Source organism: Delphinus delphis, chromosome 2, assembly GCF_949987515.2.
Source record: "Delphinus delphis chromosome 2, mDelDel1.2, whole genome shotgun sequence".
NCBI lineage: Eukaryota > Metazoa > Chordata > Mammalia > Artiodactyla > Delphinidae > Delphinus > Delphinus delphis.
Window position 1 is genome coordinate 101,964,775 of NC_082684.1, and position 21,051 is coordinate 101,985,825.

Sequence of the window (21,051 nt, forward strand, 5' to 3'; positions counted from 1 at the left end):
GAGAAGCTGTGACCTTGCAGAGGCGCAGGCGTGCCGCCTCTGAGCTGCTCGGGGGGCGTGTGGTCCCCAGCCTGCCCCCACCAAGCCTGACCTCCTTCAGTGCTCCTTCATTCCTCAGTGTGCTCTGAGGTCCTGTTTGAGTCGTTCAGCTCTGTTGCCCAGTGTCTGTTCCAAAGCCCAGGGTGGGAGAATGGAAAGGAGGTCTTTGCTCATGAGAAGCTTCTGCTATGACGAGGACCTAGACCTTGTCAACTTAGGACTCAGGGGTAATCTCAGGACAGGGTGGAATTATGGACAGATGAGCAGATTGAGGGTCTGAGCGGTGAGGTCGGCTCCTCGGGGAGCGCTTCGTGGAGAAGGTGGGTTAGGGGAGGGCTGGAAGGGGCAGAGGAGCGGGGTCTGTTGCTGGTGAAGGGGTGGGGAGAGAGGTGGGGAGGGTCACAGGGTAGCTGCAGGAAGACAGCTTGTCCTTGCTCTGAGGGCCGGGAGAGAGCCCAGGGAAGGCCTCAGTGAGTGGCGCAGGCTGGCAGACTGCTCCAGGAGGCTGGGAGAAGCCCACCCTGCCCGTCCCCGCCTCTGTGTCCCTCGCCCGCAGTATATGTACTGGACGATGCTGCAGCAGCTCACTCACCACTCTGTCAATGGCTGCAACCTGCGGCCGGGGGACCTCTTGGCTTCTGGAACCATCAGCGGGCCGGTGAGTGTCTGCTTGCCTTGGGGGCTGCCCACCTGGGGCACCCCTATTCCCCCTACAGACTGCAGGGCCCTCAGCTCTCCCCTGAGAAGGGATTCCAGCCCGAAGCAGGTGTATCTTTCAACTCTGTCCTACTCAGAGCTTCATCCATCTCTGGGTGCAGGAGGGCCTTCTTTTTCAAATTCAGGAGAGGCTGGTGTAGGGATGAGAGGCTGTGTCTGTGTCCTGGGGGAGAGTGAGAGTGACACGGGGGCAGACGCAGGAAGCCACTACAGTGTCTGGCTGTCACCACCTCACAGTGCCCCCACCCAGGAGGAGTGGCCCACTGATTCCCCCCAGCCCCCTTCCACGAGCCCTTGGTGATGACTTTTGGGTGGTGCATGTACCAGTCACTTCCGGCAAGGTCGAGACTGCAGGCTCTTTGATGGAGAATCTCTTCCCAGTGGGTGGGGTCAGGCACGACAGCGTCTGGGTAAGCCGCAGCCTCTGGAGCCGGCAGGGGCCTGACAGGAAGGGCCTGGGCACACTTGTCCAGCATCCCGCACCTCCGCGTCCTGGATGGAGTGAGCAGGGCAGGTAGAGTGCCCGGCCTCGAGGACACTTCTGCAGTGGTCCCACCGAGGCAGGGTCTCTGAGGGCCGCGGGATCCCCCGCCCCTTCCCAGCATCCCCTGGCCCCCGCCTTGCTAACCACTGCCCACACCAGATCCGCCACGCTCACCGTGATGTAAGTACATATCGCACCCTCTTCCCTTTCCCGTTATGAAGGAGCCAGAGAGCTTCGGCTGCATGCTGGAGCTGTCGTGGAAGGGAACGAGGGCCATAGAGCTGGGGAATGGACAGACCAGGAAGTTTCTGCTGGACGGGGATGAAGTCATCATCACAGGTGAGGGGGCCGGGGCCCGCGGGTGTCCTCTCCTCCTCGGCCGCGGGCGCTGTCCTAACCGTCTGGCCAGGAAGCCATCTGTCCCAACTCGTCCCCACTCTGGCAGTCCCAGGTCTGTGTCTGCTTATACTGGCCTTCGCCCCAGCGCTGCCTGCCGGGACTTTATCTTGGTTTAAATTAAATTTTTTTTTTTTTATCTTTTGGCTGCACTGCGTGGCACGTGGGATCTTAGTTCCCCGACCAGGGATCAAACCCACGCCCCCTGCATCGGAAGTGCAGAGTCTTAACCACTAGATGACCAGGGAAGTCCCTGCCAGGGACTTTAAATCAGAGTCTCCCCGAACCAAAAAGACTGCAGAAGTCCCTCTTTGTCTCCTTCCTCCCTGAGCGAAATTCTAAAATAATGGCAGGTTCCCATTGTTCTGGACTCGGCAGTGCAAAGACCCTGTGTCCTATGACCTTGTGCCCTATGACCCTGTGCCTTATGACCTGGCTGAGTTAGTGACGAGATTTCCCAGCAGCCCATTCCGAGGAGGTCAGGGCACCCCTTACATCTTGGGGGGTCGTTCTGCCCACCACATATCATTTCTGGAGAGGAAGGAGCCGCCGTGGTCAGCAGCCCGCTACTCAGGGTCAGGTGCAGGTTGGACTCCCACATCCCCACCGGCCCTGTGACCTTCCTCAAGTTATTGAACCTTTCTGGACTCAGTTTCCTCATCTTTAAAATGGAGTTGATGATAGATACAGTAGTTAACCTCACAGCATGGTTGTAAGGATGAGACGAACCAGTTTATTCCTTCAGGGGACGTTTCTGGAGCAGCTGCTGTGACTCCCATGCTGGGGTTCAGGGGTGAACAAGGCAAGTGCAGGATCTGCCCCCTGGGGTCATGTTCCACTGTCACTGCTGCACCTGCATTTTACAGGTGGGAAAATGACTTGCAGGGGGTAAATAACTTGCCCAGGATTTGCAACCAGTAAGTCATGAAATCAGATTTCGCATCCAGGCAGCTTATCTTCAGAACCCCAATTCTTAAGCCCTTTGATAATATCTAAAGAGCCTAACAAGGTGCAAGGTACCTTGTGAGTGCTTAAAATTGGTGCCGGTCTTCACCGTTGTCCTCATTGTCATTGCTGTTTTTTCCAGAACCCGGTTTTGAGAATGCCCAACATCCTGACTCCTCCTTAATAGGAGTCCCTACCTGAAGCGTGGGAATCAGCCACGCCCATCTGCCCTGCAGGCAGGTTAAGGGGGCACCCGTTCTCTGCACTCGCTCTCCACATCCTGGTCTCTGCCTGCCGACCACACATTTCCCTTCCTGGGTCCTATTGTCACCCCTATTTCCTGGAAAACTGGGCTGCAGCTGTAGCTATGGGTTCTCGTTCCCATTGGTGGGATGGAGTGGGGAATAGGCAGAGGGTCAGATTTCAGGAAAGGGCCAGTGAGATCAGATAACATTCCAGAGGAGATTATACTTTTCCCTTCCATTTCCATGGTTGATGGAGCCCAACCCAGGGAGGCAGGGAGCTGCTTTTCCCCTCTGCCCAGGGCTCGGTGACACGCTCTGACTTGGGTGCAAACTTTCCTCATGCTCTGGCCTCTCGGGGCCCTCTGTCCCTGCCTGAACGCACCTGCCCCCAGCTTCTCCTCCCTGCACTGGAGAGCAGCAGCTTGGGAGCCTGGAAAGACCTTCCTCAGCTGGGTGCAGAGCCTCACTTTTCATCCTTTGGGCCAGTGGTCTCAACCAGAGTGGCTTTGCCCCTTGGGGGACATTTGGCGACGTCTGGAGACAGTTCTGGCTGTCTCCGAATGGCAGCCAGGGATACTGCTAAACATCCTAAGTGGACAGGACAGCTTCTCATGAGAAAGAATCATCTGACTCAGAAGGTCGTCTCTGACGTTAAGAAACCCCATGTGGACCATCTGCTTGGCAGCTGTAAAATGGGGAGGAAGTGGCCAGCTTTCCCACCAGGATGTAATCGTGCATCTGTTCTCAGGAAGCAGGCAGGGCTGTTTGCTGGGGGTGGTGGCTCTGTTGTAACCCAGGGCAGGAAGGAGCAATGTGAACGACAGAGCACCCGGCATTGGAGTGGGGAGGAGAAAGACACCCTCTGAGTATTTGCAGCTCTCCAGGAAGAAGGCGCTTTAAAGATGCTGCAGCTTAGGGCTTCCCTGGTGGCACAGTGGTTGGGAGTCTGCCTGCCGATGCAGGGGACGCGGGTTCGTGCCCCGGTCCGGGAAGATCCCACATGCCGCGGAGCGGCTGGGCCCGTGAGCCGTGGCCGCTGAGCCTGCGTGTCCGGAGCCTGTGCTCCGCAACGGGAGAGGCCACAACAGTGAGAGGCCCGCGTACCAAAAAAAAAAAATGCTGCAGCTTGGAGTGAGCTGCTTTGATAGATGATTGATGAATTTCTGCCAGGTTTTGCTTCCATAGGCTTTTTTTCCCCCCCAGGGACACGAATATTTCTGAGCATTGAGATTCTAAAGTGACTGATGGAAAAATAATGAAACAGAATAGGCAAGGATGTTGCTCTGGACAAAAGGTGACACTGCGTGTTAAGGGTCAGTGCTGGGGTGGCAAGGATGTGCCTCGGTGATGCCGGGGAGGGTGAGGGGCTTGTTTGGGGATGTTGCTGGTGTCCAAGCTGCCACCTCCCCAGAGAAGGCCAGCAGTCAGAGCAGCCCTCACAGGGAGGACCGGTGGGATGATTGGGCAGGTGGGAGGAAGTGGGAGGAGACAGGCTGGGTAGACTGTACTGAGCTACAGGTGGCCGTGAGGACTGTCCCTGCACTCACTGGAAGGGCTCATTGAGGCGTCCCTGACCCCGTCTCCCAAAGCTGTCTTTGGTCTCAGTGTTCAGTTGGCTGGGAGTCCTCTCCGCAGTGAGCTTCGATTTGTTTCTCTCAGTTGTGGGAATACCGCAACTCCTTGCTTTCCCTTCTTCACATTGGGTAGCAGAAGGCCTAACTCCAGATTTGGGGGTCGTCCTCGGCAGGTGAGGGGGTCTGGTGGTGTTTTGTGTAACTCAAGGTCACGGGCATCCCCTGCAGTGGCCCTCATGTTCGTCATGGGCAGGTGGCCGTCACCTCAGCACCGCCGTGGCTCGTGGTGCTTGAGAAGCGTCTCAATCTGGGGAGCCTTGGAGCCTCTGTATAGGCCTGACACTCGTAAACCTATGTGCTTCCATCTGTCTTCTCTCTAGGGGCCACTGGAGAGGGCGCTGTTTAAAACATAGCTGTAAAACACAGCTTTCACTGTCTTGCTGAAAACTCCTGAGTCACCTCAGTGCCCTCGGGAAGAGGTTCAAACTCCTTAACATGGCTTCTAAGAATACTCTGTACTCTGGCTTCTCAGGGGACCCCACACAACAGCTTCACTGAATAAGTGCACCTCGTGCATCTCTCGCCTTGGTCTCCGTGTCTTTGCACACGCTGTTCCCTCTGTCTGGCACACCCTTTTCATTGTGTCCCCCCTGGTGAACTCGTATCCACCTGTCAAGTCCCAGCTCCGACGTTCCCTCCTTTGTGCTCCTGTTTCCTCCATGCTGCTCTCCCAGCTCCTCATAGACTTGTCTGCTCTGACTCAGACAGCTGCTCCCACTCAATGGACCCTTCTCAGGTCCAGGGACAAGGGTCTCCTCCTCTTTGCCTTTCTGTTGAAATGTAATTGAGTGAATTTGTTTAACATCTGCTCTGGGAGATGTCATGCTAGGGCTTCAGCCACGTGTTTCATCAAATCCTCACAACCCTGAGAGGTAAGGATTGCTATTCCCATTTGCAGACAAGGGGGCTGAGCTCAGAGGTTAAACAAGTTGCCCCTAATCCCCCAGCTTATAATCATCATAATAGCTGACACTGAGCATTTCCCCTGGGCAAGGCACTCTTTTGGAGTTCTCTGTGTATTAACTCATATCATCTTTGCAACAGCCCTGCGCAGTGAGTACTATCATTAGATCCATTTCACAGATGAGGAAACGAGTTCCAGAGACTTCCCTCGTGGTCCAGTGGTAAAGACTCCACACTCCCAATGCAGGGGACCCGGGTTTGATCCCTGGTCAGGAAACTAGATCCTGCGTGCTGCAACTAGGCTAAAGGAGCCTGCATGCCACAACTAAGACCTGATGCAGCCAAATAAATAAATAAATATTAAAAATAAAAAAAAACAAAAACGAAAAGAAAAGAAACTGAGTTCCAAGGGGACTCAAGGTCATGGAGCCAGTAGGTGGAAGAGCCAGGCTTTGAACCCAGTCAGTCTAGCCTCAGGCTAATTAGCAAGCCTAGGATTTGAACTCAGACTTACTTAGGGAGAGTTGACCTATACCTATTGCTTTACCTCTCAGGAAAGCCATTGTGCCATCCTTGCACCGCTTGTGAGGGTCCCTGACAGTAGGGCGGGCCTGGAGTTCCATCTTGGTGCTCCTGTAGCTCTGCCCAGCTTCTGGAGAAGGTGGTTTTTCTGTCAAAAATACCTGTTTGTCATTCAGATGGCGCCTTCCTGCCTTGGGCCCAGCTGTGTGCTGACCGGCACCGTGGCCGCTTGGGCGTTGGTTCCCCTGAGCCCAGCGGCTTCGTGGCTGACCCCTGTTCTCCTCTGTTGCAGGACAGTGCCAGGGGGACGGGTACCGCATTGGCTTTGGCCAGTGTGCAGGAAAAGTGCTGCCTGCCCTCTCAGCGGCCTGAGGTTCTCTCTGCCTTCCTGGAAACACAAGCCTTGAGCACTGCCCTCTCCACCTCCCTGTGGGGAACCAGGGGCCCCCACTGAGGCCGCAGGCCTGGTTCTTCATTCAGTAATAAATAAAGCCGTCGTGCTCCCTCTCCGTCTGGGCCTGGCACAGCTCTGAGTGTGCAACGTCTCCTCGTGTTCTTGGTTTGACCCAGTGGGTCAAGGTGTGTACCGCTTCCTTGAGAGACCAATTCGTTTTCTAGTTTTTATTAGCGAGGCTGAGGGTCTGCTGTTCCTCCTCAGACATTCTAGAGCTCCCAGTATTCTCTGGAACGTGGAAGAAAGAACGGCACTTATATTAGCTCAGAGTCCTCCAGAGAAATGCGACCAAGTAGATGTGTAGAGAGAGAGAGACATTTATTTTAAGGAACTGGCTTATGTGATTGTAGAGGCTGGCAAGTCCAAAATCTGCAGGGTGGGCCGCAGGCTCGAGACCCAGGGAAGAGCTACAGCTGGAGTCTGAAGGTGGTCTGCTGGAGAGTCCCCGCTTCCAGGGAGCTCAGGCTTTTTTCTCTTAAGGCCTTCAGCAGACTAGATGAAGCCCACCCATATTATGGAGGATAATGTGCTTTACTCAAAGTCCCCTGACTTAGATGTTAATCTCACCTGGAAACTACCTTCACAGCCACATCTACACTGATGTTTGAACAAACATCTGAGTCCCGTGGTTTAGCCAAGTTGACACATAAATTTACGCACCACAGCACCCCTCACGTTCAGTATTTCTTGGGACCGACTGATGGATGTACGTGGGGTGCAGACTTGGTTCAAGGGCCCTGTAGCCGTATCAGCACAGTATGAACCTTTGGCTGAGCCCCCAGGTCAAGGGTTCACACACCTGAACCGTGAGAGGGCAGGAAAAGGGCCAGGGGCTTGCTTTTCTCCCCTTGCAAGCCCACCAGAGTCAGGAGAGTGAGCCTTGCCCCGTCTCCTCTGCCCTGCCCGCTGCAGACAGGCAGCCTGGTTCCTGGTGACCACAGGGGAAGAGGATGCCTGGTGACACATCTTGGGCCTAATGGACCCCACACCAGGGCCTGGGAGGATGACTGAGCCTGCGGAGCCTGCCCATTAGATCACGCTACTCATTCATCCATTTATTCACCAAATCGTTATTGAGTGCCTTCTCTGTGCCAGGCACTGTAGTAGGCACAAGAGGTGCAGCAGTCACAGAATAGCTGTGACTTGTGATGCCCTTGTGCCCTGTGATGATTGCTTCCTAGCGGAGGGAGATGGACAGGAAACAAATGGGCAAGGAGAAGATACGTACTATTGAAATGGAGCAGGACCCTACGGTCTGTGCCCACCATGTCCTCCTCCTGCCTTCTGTCTGTGGAAAAACTTTAGCCAAAGGATAAGTTTAATCAGAGAAGTGAGAAAATGCATAAACAAAGGAAAACAGTCAAAGGAGACCAAATAATAATAGTTTAGTCATTAAGCAAAGTCAAGGACCTTTAGTTCCTTCTTAAGGGCTATAGATAATATTCTGAGCCATATCCTGTGAGCTGTGTTATAGATACTGAAACCCACACCAGGTGGAGAAGTTAACTACAAGATGACCAGACTGTAGCCATGACATAAATTGCCACAATTCCGAGAATTGGCCTCAAAGAAATGGAAACAAACCAACCCTGGAACTGAAGATTAACTGTACTTAAAACCATCAAGATGACAGTGGTCAGACCACCGATGACCAGTTTCAAGATGACTGTCAGAGCTGTTTCTGCATGTAGCCTCCTCCCTCTGTCTATAAAAGCTCTTGCCCCTTGATTGTCGCTTGCGGGGGAGTCAGCCTTAGGACAGGAGTCCACCCTCCACCTCCACCCCCAGCATCCAAAGTAAAGCAAACTTTCCTTTCCACCAACCTTGCCTCTTCATTGGCTTTGAGTGGCTAGCAGCCGGACCCCACTTTTGGTTACACTATGACAGATGGGGATAGATTCTATGGAACAATGGGGGACATGGGTGCCGTTATAAACAGGGTGGTCAGAGAAGGCCTTAATGCCTCTGGTTCTTAGTGCTTTTTTGCTAGACAGCTGATGAAAGTGAGAGATCAAGGCAGATGGACATCTGGGGCAGAGTGCTCCAGGCAGAGGGTCCAGCCAGTGCAAAGACCTGAGAGTGGAGCATGCTTATCAATTCTAAGGAACATTAAGGTATTTCTTTCTCACGTAAAAGCATTTTGGAGCCAGGAAGTCTGGAGTTTGTATGGCAACTCCACAGTGTCATTAGGGACCCAGGGCCCTCATCCTCAGCACACGGGGTTCAACCTCAAGGTCACCGCATGGTGCAAAAAGCTGCTGGAGCTCCAGCCAATACACCCAAGTTCCAGGCTTGCAGAAAGAAAAATTAAAGAGGTGAGGGTTGGGGGGATGAAGGGCTGAAGGGCCCTCCTCCTAGATGAGTTAGGTACCCTTTGAGCAGCCTTCCTGGGAACCCCATACTACACTTTTCTTGCGTTTTATTGCCAAGAACATAGTCACAAGACCACACCTCATTGCAAGGAAGGCTGGGAATATAGTCTTTTAACTGAACACATTGCTTCCTCAGCTTAAAATCGGAGCTCGACTGCTGAAGAAGAAGGGGAGAATGAATCCTCGGGGGTGGGGTGCAGCTCGTAGTCTCTGCCACACACAGGCTGGGAAGCATCGTGCTCTGAGGCTGAACTGGTCTTGCACAGCTGATTTTATTCCACGAAGCTGCGCCCTGGGGCCATGGTCTTCAATGCTTTGCTGATTTCAGTGGAAATCCTGTACAGTAAGTCCCCTGCATATGAATGAGTTCCGTTCCGAGGGTGCGTTCGTAAGTCCAATTTGTTTGAAAGTCCAACAAAGTTAGCCTAGGTGCTCAACTAACACAATCGGCTGTATACTGCTGCTTTTCACTTGCTTCCAGACATCCTGGCCTTGAAATAAAGATACTGTACTACTATATACAGTACTGCAGAGTAAAGTGCACAAAAGCACAAACACTTGTAGAGGATGCACGCACGTGACAATATACTCCAGACACGTGGACTAACTTAACGTGATTGGACATGCAAACGCACGTTCGCATCTTTGAAAGTTCACAACTTGAAGGTTCGCATGTAGGGGACTTACTGTAGAGTCACCAGGGTCTCTCAGAGCCCTACCGTCTAGATAAGATTGATCCAAATACGTATTCTCTGAATTTGGAAGACCGAAGTCTTCCTTGGGTTTGTTCTGAATTCCTGTGGGCTGTGTTCCCAGGGCCACCTCTGCTCCTGCTTGCTCCACTGAAATCTCTGTTCCTCACCTTGTGTTTGGGATTGTTCCCTTAGCTCTATCTCCTGGCATCAACATGCATGAGTGACCCATCTTGTTTTCCTCACCTAAATACACCTAAAGAGCTATTGCACATGGCAGATCTTCACCAGAGGTCCCTGCGTCGTGGGCAAAAGTCATCTAAAATCATTATTAGTCCACTTGCCCGCTGGCACCAGAGAGTGCTGATGCCAGCTATGGAGATCACATACTTACCCCTCACTGTGCATTTAATGGGCTTAGGGGCTGGTGATGCTGGATGAACCCTCTGGATCTGGCCCTGGAGTCTGAGACACACACAGGGTGGATGTTAATAGGGGGTCTGGCGTGGGATTTCTCCAACGATGACTTTCCCTTAACCTTCAGCAACATGAGCCTCTTTGTTTTCCAGCCTCGATCTCAAAATTCCCATTGCCAGCTCCAGATGAGAAGTGAATTTAATAGTCTAGTTCGGGAACCGAGCTCACTGAAACCTACCTGTGTATAATGGTAATGAAATAGACAAAAATGCTTTTCATGGCCAAATCTTCTCTTTTTCACAATGGTTTGTTAAGAACTAGAGACGTTTGATCAAATAGATGGAGCTGACAGATCCGGTGATGAACATCTCAAGGCAAATTGGCTGTAATTATCACTGTATCTTCCTTATTAATTCATACTTCATTCACGCCTCCTGTTTTAACCAGTGGCCCATGATGAATCTAAATGAATGACTATGCAACTGAGAATAGAATCCATTTTTTGTGTGTGTGTGTGTGTGGTACGCGGGCCTCTCACCGTTGTGGCCTCTCCCGTTGCGGAGCACAGGCTCCGGACGCGCAGGCTCAGCGGCCATGGCTCACGGGCCCAGCCGCTCCACGGCATGTGGGATCTTCCCGGACCAGGGCACGAATCCGTGTCCCCTGCATCGACAGGTGGACTCTCAACCACTGCGCCACCAGGGAAGCCCTAGAATCCATTTTAAACTGCACTTGAGGAGCAAGCCCAGTGATGTTTCTGCCAGGATGCGGCCTGCTGGAGGGTGTCAGAGGGCTCCGGCTGGACTCACGGGCGTGCCACTGCCCTGGGCCTGGCAGGCACTGGGTACCAGGGCCCAGGAGACCCTGCCCTGGGCGGGTGGGGAGCAAGGGAAGAGGAGCCTTGTTGCTTTCACCATGGGACTTCCCTGCCCTTCACCTGCTCACTCATGCTGGTTTACCTTAAAATGCCATTTACAGGGCTTCCCTGGTGGCGCAGTGGTTGAGAATCTGCCTGCCGATGCAGGGGACACGGGTTCGACCCCAGTCTGGGAGGATCCCACATGCCGCGGAGCAGCTGGGCCCGTGAGCCACAACTACTGAGCCTGCGCGTCTGGAGCCTATGCTCCGCAACGAGAGAGGCCGCGATAGTGAGAGGCCCGTGCATCGCGATGAAGAGTGGCCCCCGCTCGCCACAACTAGAGAAAGCCCTCGCACAGAAACGAAGACCCAACACAGCCAAAAATAAATTAATTAATAAATTAATTTTTTAAAAAAAGCCATTCAGAGCTATTCTGAGGATGAGGGTGGATTTCGGCCAAGATAATGTTTTTGAAGGCAAGGGAACTTTAGGATTTTTTTGTTTTTGGCTCCACCCGTCAGCATGTGGGATCTTCCCCGACCAGGGATCGAACCCACGCCCCCTGCATTGGAAGCACGGGGTCTTAACCACTGGGCCACCAGGGAAGTCTGGGAACTTTAGGATTATAAGTATCATAATTAATAATTATCTCAGAGTCTCAATACCAAAATGGACCTCCGAAGTGTTTACATTTAAATTTTTCTTTTCTTTCTTTAGTTTGGGAGCGTGTTCCTTTTAGCAACCCCAGAAAAATTAATGTGTCAGGGTTGCATTCCACAGTAAGAGTTTGTTTTCTGTGTATCTCTCTCTCTCTGTCCTCTCTGATACCCCAGGGCTGAGGGAGAGGCAGAAAGTAACTCAAAGAACTACCGATCTATGGGAGATGGTTACAAATGATGGTTGCTTGAAGGGTCTGTTTTGTCTGTTTGGCTTTGTTTCTTTTCTGCTCTTAGAGAGAAGCTAAATAAGACTGGGGCCAGTCTTATTTTGAGGCTCTCTGCCAACAGCACATAAAAGCTGGAACAATAAAACCTTTCTTGAAGCGGGATCTGGATGGAACCTCTCTGTGTCTACAGAGGACTTGATCCCGGAGATGAATACACTATTGCTGTCTGTGATTTTTGAGCAATGTCTGTCTTCATTAGATTTTAAGCTCCTGGGGGCAGAGTCAGTTTTGCTCATGGAAAGTTCTTCATTATCTAGCACAGAGTAGGCGCTCAATATATACTTGTTAAATAAATGAATGACTATCTGGGAGATGATTGGGAACAGGGATTATGTTGTATTCATAAGTCTACCCCTGCTTGGCCAAGAATACACATGGAGACCCACTTATGTCTCAATATTTAAGAGATACAAGTGAAGCTAAAAACTGTTAAATCCTCTCTATTCTCCTACCTTGGCATACACATTTTCGTAATTACAAAACAAAAATATTTGCAAAGCTATGGTTTTTATATGATTGAAAACTGGCGAAATATCAAATATAAATGAATATAATTATCATTGCACTTGAAGAGTGTTGACGGACTGGTGATGTTGGAATGAGCGTTAAAGATGTACAAATACATGAATTGCTATATCAATATTTTTAAAATAAAATTTTATTTTTAAGTTAGTTTTTCTTGCCTTAATTTCATTAATTAATTAATAATAAATTAATAATTAATTAATTTCATTAATTAATTTCACTAATTATCCTATCTTAATCAAGTTTTTCACATAATTTGGGTTTTATTGACAGACTAATGTAAATGATTACAAAGTAAAATGAGTTATACTCAAAGTATATGAAATGTAGCTATTTTCATCAACACCTTAAATGTTAAAAATTGAAAATTTTACTTTATATTCATTTCCAGTTATTTTTCTTTGACATTCAAAATTATCTGTTAAAATGAAAAGGCAAGATACAAATTATAATTAAAGGACATCAGCATTTCATATCAAGCTTATTTAAATCAAGTTGAAATGTTTAAATTTATTTTTTTAAATTCGATTAAATCCTATTAAGTGCTTTTTATAAAAATAAAACTATTTATAATCCTAGCGTTCAGTGTCCATCTGGTTGCCAAAGTAAAGGATTAGTATCACGCTCCATTTATGTTACGTCGAGACTTATGTACATATAAATTAATATGAATTAGTTAACATTGCAAAATGTGCCCTAATTGCCACGTGCAGCTGTTGTGAATCCCGTGCCAGAACCACGAATTGGAAAACAATCAAGAAAATGAATTTTGGGTAGAACTGAAAAATGATACAGGTTGGGGCAAGAGTCCGTTGCATCCATGCTAGGAGGAAGTATTGAGTGACCTAATCAGTCTCTTCTCTTACCAAAGTGCTTTCACTCCCCCACCCCCACCCCCGCAGGAGGGAGGACGCCCCCATCGCCAGCGCTGGCAGTGACCCACCACAGGGCTGTGTGGCATTCACGTGGGCACTTTTATTTTGTGGACGCAGCCCAGAGGTGTGAAGAGGCGTTCCCCTGGGGCCTGGGCAGTATTACTCTTGAGAGGTTACGTAGGATACAGGTGGGGCCGCATCAGGATGAGTCCCGAGGGGAGAGGGGCCCGCGTGCTCTTGAATATATTCATTTGTGTGTGTATGTTTGTGATATGCTGAGCCCTCCGGGGCATGGATCCCAGGGAAAGCCCGCCTATTCCCCAAGCCTAAAGGCACTATTGCTTCTTTACCTCCATCTCTGGACCCCCCACTGTCTCTGATAGTTTTTGTATAAACGAAGAGACTTGTTCATTTCACATAGCCAGTGAGTGGCAGAGCTGAGACTGGATTCCGCAACTTTGAACTTCTAGGGCAACACTTTTCTCAGCCTGGTAAATTGTGGTGTTTTTGTGGGGTTTTTTTGAGAAACGGTAACATTTTATTACCATTGAAACACATCTTTTTATTTGGAAATAATTTCAAACTTACAGAAAACTTGCAAGAATTAGAATAGTCTAAAGAACACCATATAAAGACCACACCAGAAGTCTCTGGCCGTATTTAACTAGTGTTAACATTTTACCCCATTTGCTGTGTTATTTGTGCTCCCTGTCTTTACATGTACATATGTTTATACTCTCCAATATGATATATGTAAATGTATATATACTCAGACTAGTTTTTCTGTACCATTTAAGGGTAATTTACATATATTATGGTCCTTTATCCTTAAATACTTCCGAGTGTATTCTTAGCACAAGGATATTTTCTTTTTTTTTAATGTTTATTTTATTTATTTATCTGTTTATTTATTTTTAACATCTTTATTGGAGTATAATTGCTTTACAATATTGTGTTAGTTTCTACTGTATAACATAGTGAATCAGCTATATGTATACATATATCCCCATATATCCTCCCTCTTGCGTCTCCCTCCCAGCCTCCCTATCCCACCCCTCCAGGTGGACACAAAGCACCGAGTTGATCTCCCTGTGCTGTGCAGCTGCTTCCCACTAGCTATCTGTTTGACATTTGGTAGTGTATGTATGTCAATGCTACTCTCTCACTTTGTGCCCAGAGATATTTTCTTACATAACCACAGTACCACTATCAACCTCATGAAATTTAACATTGAGGCTGGCAAATTGTGGAACAGTGGTTGGAACTTTGATTTTGACCCATGGAAGTGAGCTTCTTAAGAGCAGGACTGTGCTTGACTCATCTTTGTGTCCAAACCCCCCATTAAACAGTAGCTGCTCATAAATGTGCGTTGTATCAAGGAGTTCCCTGTTTCACAGCTATGAGCTCAACACGAAGCTCTTCTTTCAAATAATCTTAGAGCTGTATTTGGTAATCTAAGAGAAGGAAAAAATCATGTGCATAAGAATGGTCATCGAAGCACTGCTTATGTACCCAAATTTCAGCCTGCTGGGTGTCATCCCATCTCTTAGCCCTCTGGGGTCATTCTTTCCTTAGTATATATTCATAGGAAGCCAGAGCCCCCATTCTACCATCAGGGTGAAACCCAACATTTCCCCATTTGATGGACTGACTGTTATGAAATGAGGCTGGGGGGGAGGCATGTGTCAACCAGCTGCTTCTCTGTGTAGTTAGGCTGAAGGCTTCTGAGTTCTGTGGTCCCTCTTAATTATTGTATTAGGGCCACAGGGCACTCCTTTTCTTGGAGAAGGGAGTACAACAGAACTTAGCAAGGTCACCCCGTCCTTGGTGCAGAAGGGAGGAGAGATAGCGGGCCAGACTTTGTAAGAAGCCCAAGGGGCATCGGTGACAGACACTCTGATCCCCTTTCTGAAGTATTCAAAGTTAGAGAGTTGGTTTTGGAGCACTTGGTGGGCCATGCCTAAGCTCTGTTGTCAGGGAAGAGCAGCGTAGGTTATTCTCTCTCAAGCTTCCCAGGTGATTCCGATGCACGCTAAAGTTTGAGAACCACTGTACCAGAAAATACTTCCTACTGCATCCCGGTCAATAAAGATAATAGGTTCTGCATCTGGAGACACTCGCAGTGCACTGCACCCGGCCCAGCTTCTCTCAAAATGTCTACCGTTCATGAACTTCTCTGCAAGCTCAGCTTGGAGGGTGATCACTCCACACCTCCAAGTGCATATGGGTCAGTCAAAGCGTACACCAACTTTGATGCTGAGCGGGACGCTCTGAACATTGAAACGGCCATCAAGACTAAAAGTGTGGATGAGGTCACCATCGTTAACACTTTGACCAACCGCAGCAATGAACAGAGACAGAATATTGCCCTCGCCTACCAGAGAAGGACCAAAAAGGAACTTGCATAAGTACTGAAGGCAGCCTCGTCCAGCCACCCGGAGACAGTGATTTTGGGCCTATTGAAAACACCTGCTCAGTATGACGCTTCCGATGTGAAAGCCTCCATGAAGGGGTTGGGGACCGATGAGGACTCCCTCATTGAGATCATCTGCTCAAGGACCAACCAGGAGCTACAGGAAATCAACAGAGTCTACAAGGAAACGCACAAGACCGATCTGGAGAAGGATATCATTTCCGACACATCTGGTGACTTCTGCAAGCTGATGATTGCCCTCGCGAAGGGTCAAAGGGCAGAGGATGGCTATGTCATTGATTATGAACTGATTGACCAAGATGCCTGGGATCTCTATGATGCCGGCATGAAGAGGAGAGGAACTAATGTTCCCAAGTGGATCAGCGTCATGACCGAGTGGAGCGTGTGCCACCTCCAGAAAGTGTTTGAAAGGTACAAGAGCTACAGCCCTTATGACATGCTGGAGAGCATGAAGAAGGAGGTCAGAGGAGACCCGGAAAATGCCTTCCTGAACCGAGTCCAGTGCATTCAGACCAAGCCCCTGTATTTTGCTGACAGACTGTACAACTCCATGAAGGGCAAGGGCACTCACGATAAGGTCCTGATTAGAATCATGATCTCCCACAGTGAAGTGGACATGTTGAAAATTAGATCTGAATTCAAGAAAAAGTATGACAAGTCCCTGTACTATTACATTCAGCAAGACACCAAAGGCGACTACCAGAAAGCGCTGCTGTACCTGTGTGGTAGGGATGACTGAAGCCCGCGATGGCCCAAGGGTCCAGGATGGCTGCTCCGCGCTCCCAGCTAACAGTTCTACACAATCAGCTTGTGGCTAACAGTCCCCTTGTGCCCATCCCTGGGAGGATGACGTTAGCATGCCCACCCCACCCGCTCCATCCTTAGTTTAGTTGCCTAAGCATTACCTGGCTTTCCGATCTAGTCTCTCTTTATAGTCAAAGAAATGAACATTCCAAGGAGTTGGAAGTGAAATCTATGATGTGAAACACTTTGCCTTCTGAGTACTGTGTCGTAAACAGATGAATAAACTGAATTTTTACTTTAGGAAAAAAAAATAAAGGTAATAAAAAAGAGTTCACCTTCATCGGGCAGGGGACAGTGGTACCCCTTAATTGCATTACCTCAGGGATTTGCCATTTTCCTTCTCTCTGTTGTATTGTAGGGGCCCTGCTCACCTTAACAACCCACAGAACTTCATGAGTGTCTATTATATAGATGACATTATGCCAACCGGCTCTGGTGAAGTAGCAAGGACCACACACGGCCCATGCTTGCCAGAGGGTGAGAGAAAACCCCTATGGAAGTCCAGGAGCCTGCCATCTTGGAGAACTTTCTAGGGTTCCAGCAGTCGGGGGTATGTTGGGACATTCCCTCTTAGGTGAGAAACCTTGCTTTTCCTTGCATCCATGGAAGATGGGCCTCTTTGGGCTTTTGAGGCAATGTGGAGCACATTTGTGTGTGTCACTCTGCTGCATTTACCGGGTACGTCATAAGGCTGCTGGCTCGGAATGGGACCCAGAGCAATCAAGGGCTCTAGAACGGTCAGGCTGGGACGAAAGCTACCTGACCAATTGAGCCTTAAGACCCAGCAGACCCAATGGTACAGGAAGTGTCTGTGGCAGATAAAGATGCTGTCGGGAGCTTCTGACTTTCCCCAGTAGGGGAATCAGAGTGCTGACCCAACTGCAGTAAGATTGGAAGAGAGGACTCAAGGCAGTCTTGAGGAGATGTATGTAGAAGGATGTCTTTGAAGGAGCCCTGAATGTGAAGATATTCATGTGCCACCTAAATGCCTATCAAAAGGTATCCATTGCAGAGAAGACTGTCAGTAATCAGGTGGACACCATGACCCAAACTGAGGATGCCTTCCCCTCTCCACTCTGGTGTGTTCTCAGTGGTACTGTGAACAAAGTGACCGTAGTGGAAGGGATGGAGGCTAGGCTGTACATGGGTTTAACAACATGGGCTTTCCCTCACTAAGGCCCACCTGGCTGGTTTCCATCACTTCTGGGTATGCACCCTGCCCAGGATGAAGCCAATGCCCAGCCCCTGATGCACGGCATCCTTCCCCAGGGATGGGTCGTGCGAGACAGGCCAGCCACCACTGGCAAGTTGATTACACCGGACCCCTTCCATCATGGAGGGTGGTGGGAATAGACTCGTATTCTGCATACGGATTAGCCACCTCTGCCCTCCTCGCCGCTTGTGGTGTTTCATTGATCTCAGCGTATCTCACAAACATGACCTTCAACCAGACAACCCATTTGTTTCTTGTCTGTTTGTTTTTTAAAGTTTTTTTTTTTTTGACGTGGACCATTTTTAAAGTCTTTATTGAATTTGTTACAATATTTCTTCTGTTCTGTGTTTTGGTTTTTTGGCCCCGAGGCATGTGGGATCTTAGCTCCCCAACCAGGGATCGAACCCGCACCTCCTGCATTTGAAGGCGAAGTCTTAACTACTGGACCGCCAGGGAAGTCCCTGAGAACTCACTTGTGAAGGAAGTGCAGCTGTGGGTTCATGTCCAGGAAATTCACTGGTTTACCACATGCCTCATCACCCAGAAGCAGTTGGCTTGAGTGAAATTTAGAATGGCCTGTGGAAGGCTCGGGTATGGTGGCTGACCTACAGGATGCAGTATTCACCTTAAACCAGAGACCAATATACGTTGGCATCTTCCCTTGAGCTGGATGATGCTAGTCTGGGAACCAAGGGATGGAAGCGAGAGTGATTCCTCTCACTAGGATACCTAATAACCCAGTTATAGAATTTTTGTTTTCCATCCTGTGACCTTGGACTTGGTGGGTTTGGAAATTCCTAGTAACAAAGAAGAAATATTTCCACCAGGGAACATAGTCATGGGTCTGTTAAATTGGAAACTGAGATCATCCTGTAGCCATTTGGGTCTCCTCATCTTGGACTAGGAGGTGGAGAAGGGGATCACTGTGCTGTCAGGGTGATTTATTCCAATAGCTCAGAAGAAACGGTATTGCTCCACAATGGGGGCAAGGAGGGCTAGCTCTGGAACCCAGGGATTCACTGGGGAATCTCTCGTTATTCCTCATCCCATACCCTACTCTGTAGGTCTGGGGTGGGGGCATGCATTTAGATTCCTAGCAAACTCCCCAGTGACGCTGATGCTATCCGTCCTACGACCGTAGCATGACTAGCGCTGTCCTAGGGCACCTGTTCTCTCCTGAGTATTCAAAAATGTTTCCAGGAGAGGCCTTCAAGGCCTTGTCAAGTTCTTTGAGGGGGTGGGGATCAGTGGAAACTGGCAACCAAAAAACAGACAGTGCACCTAGAATTTGGATCCTCTGTGAAGGAAGATTTGGGTCATTCCACTGGATAAAAGACTCCGGCAGTGGAGGGACCGCCAGAAGGTCGAGGGGATATGGAACGCGTGGCAGAAGAATGACACTGTGGTTATCAGCCTAGGCCTCCTGACCAGCCACAGAAGACGGGACTCCAGCAGCTGTGCTTTATAGGAATCGTTTCATTCACTCACCTAGAGGTGGACACGTTACAATGGAAGTTCTGGGGGGAGTGGAACTAAGCTGATAGCAGCCTCAGACAATGTGGCTGTTGATGGAAATTTATATTTCCCCTATGTTGGGGACATAGATATTTTCCCCATCCACGATGGACGCTGAGTGGTAATAGGGGTGCAGTGTACTGGTTAGTTTTCGTTTGCTCTAGTTCGCTAATATATAGGAAGGATATCACCCAGAGTCCCCTGTCCTTTAGCTTCTGTTCTTGGCCGATGGCATAGGAGATTAGGGGGCAGGAGGTGAGAAGTCAAGGTATATAGTCTCTTCTCACTGGGTTGCGCTTTGATTGTCCACCTGTGGCCTTGGCTTTTGTTGGGGGACTCCTCTCCCACTGCTACAGCTTCCACTGGATTCTGGGAACACCCCTTCCCCTTGTCGCTTCAGGCCCAAGTGGTCATGGACTCACCCTGTTGCCCGTCCTTGGGCATTTTGCCAACCCCTTTCGTTTCCCTTAACCCTGCCCAGCCTCTGGAAATATTCTTTCATTAAACCCTCTTCATTTAATGCTTTGGGTGTGCATCTCTTTCCTGCTAGTGTTCTGAGTGATACGGGTCCCAAAGACAAACTCCCCAGGAAGGAGGGAGAGTCTTAGCTGATGGTGATCAAGGACGTGAGGATTCAGGGGGCCGGTGGGTATGGCCGAGGCCGTCCTGTCCCTCTGAACACAGCCAACCTGGCTGTACTGTTTGGACAGAACGAATGAGCATGGGAATGTGGACCAGTGAGCTTAACTCGAGCGCCTCTCAGCAGACTGGGCTATAAACCAAAGAGGGCACTGCAGGTTGTCATCCGTCACGCACGTAGGACCCATCTTCAACAGCTAGACTGCGGGGTGTGAAACCACACTAGTGGACACACCAGGCTTTGAAATTCTCTCTACCTGACATTTGGAAGCAGGACCAGCTCCTTTTGTTTTTGTTTTTGTTTTTGTGGTACGCGGGCCTCTCACCGCTGTGGCCTCTCCCGTTGCGGAGCACAGGCTCCGGACGCGCAGGCCCAGCAGCCATGGCTCACGGGCCCAGCCGCTCCGCGGCATGTGCGATCCTCCCGGACCGGGGCAAGAACCCGTGTCCCCTGCATCGGCAGGCAGACTCTCAACCACTGCGCCACCAGGGAAGCCCTAGGATCAGCTCCTTTTGGATTGAGTTAGCCTCGAAATTCTGGGGCAATTTTATAGGAGAGGGAGTCACGGGTCTTTCAATTCAATAAGAGCATGTAGATATTTGAGCAACTAATCGGAAAAAAATGAAATAGAGATGATGGGAATTGATATACCAGGCTGGTAAAACGAGTGTGCTATTATTCATATCAGCCCATCTGAGCATTCTCAGGGGTCACATTTACGCTAGCAACCATCATTCTGATTTTTTTAAATTAATTCTTATTGGACTATAGTTGATTTCCTGTTTCTGCTTATTTCTGCTACCTCACTTGTCCCTGGGATGACTCTCCCTTTCCAGATTACATTTCTTCACATTGACCCCCTTCCAGATGTCTTTATTGCCCCCAAATACCACAACCACAAAGTGGATTGTGTATCAGACTTTACTGAGGGTTTGGAGTAACATGGGGTAACATGGGGGGACTGTAGCAGAGCACAGAGTAACATGGGGGGACTGTAGCAGAGCACAGAACAGGCAACAACGTAAAATCAGCCACGAGACACCACTGTCCGGAAAATCCATCACCCTTTCCCTGCAGCGGGGAGTTTCTCTCTCATCATATTTTGCCTTAAGTCCTGGATTAGGGCCAATGCCACAGATGCTTTTCATTTGCTCTCTGCCAGCTTCCAGTCTTCAAAAATTCTCTTCATTTCTTTTGCTGGACAGTTTACCTCTCCATACCAAACCCCAAACTTCATCTCAGCTAGCTAGAAACTGGCTAAGATGCTCTGATGACAAAGGACCATCTCCTCCATCCTTTAGCAGCTAAAGCAACGACAGGAGCTTGACATTTCAGTTGGTTTTTCCCCTTAATATGATCAAATGTTTAGATGACTCTTCGTCCCCCATGTGTGTCTAAGCTGGCGGGGGTGTTATTTAAA

General features: G+C 49.5%; 2 protein-coding genes across 2 annotated transcripts in view; both read left to right on the plus strand.

The window, feature by feature from the left end:
* FAH (fumarylacetoacetate hydrolase) overlaps positions 1–6,390 on the plus strand; it is a 32,631-nt gene extending 26,241 nt beyond the window's left edge. The window contains exons 12-14 of the mRNA XM_060005326.1: positions 596–697; positions 1,462–1,579; positions 6,178–6,390. Of these exons, the coding sequence (XP_059861309.1) occupies positions 596–697; positions 1,462–1,579; positions 6,178–6,257 (300 nt within the window). The 3' untranslated portion in view covers positions 6,258–6,390. The remainder of the gene's footprint in view (positions 1–595; positions 698–1,461; positions 1,580–6,177) is intronic.
* An 8,786-nt stretch (positions 6,391–15,176) lies between these two features.
* Positions 15,177–16,383, plus strand: LOC132419706 (annexin A2-like). Its single transcript, XM_060003599.2, is given in 1 exon segment — positions 15,177–16,383. A coding segment is annotated over 1 exon segment (1,020 nt). The 5' UTR covers positions 15,177–15,178; the 3' UTR covers positions 16,199–16,383.
* Positions 16,384–21,051: the final 4,668 nt, after the last annotated feature.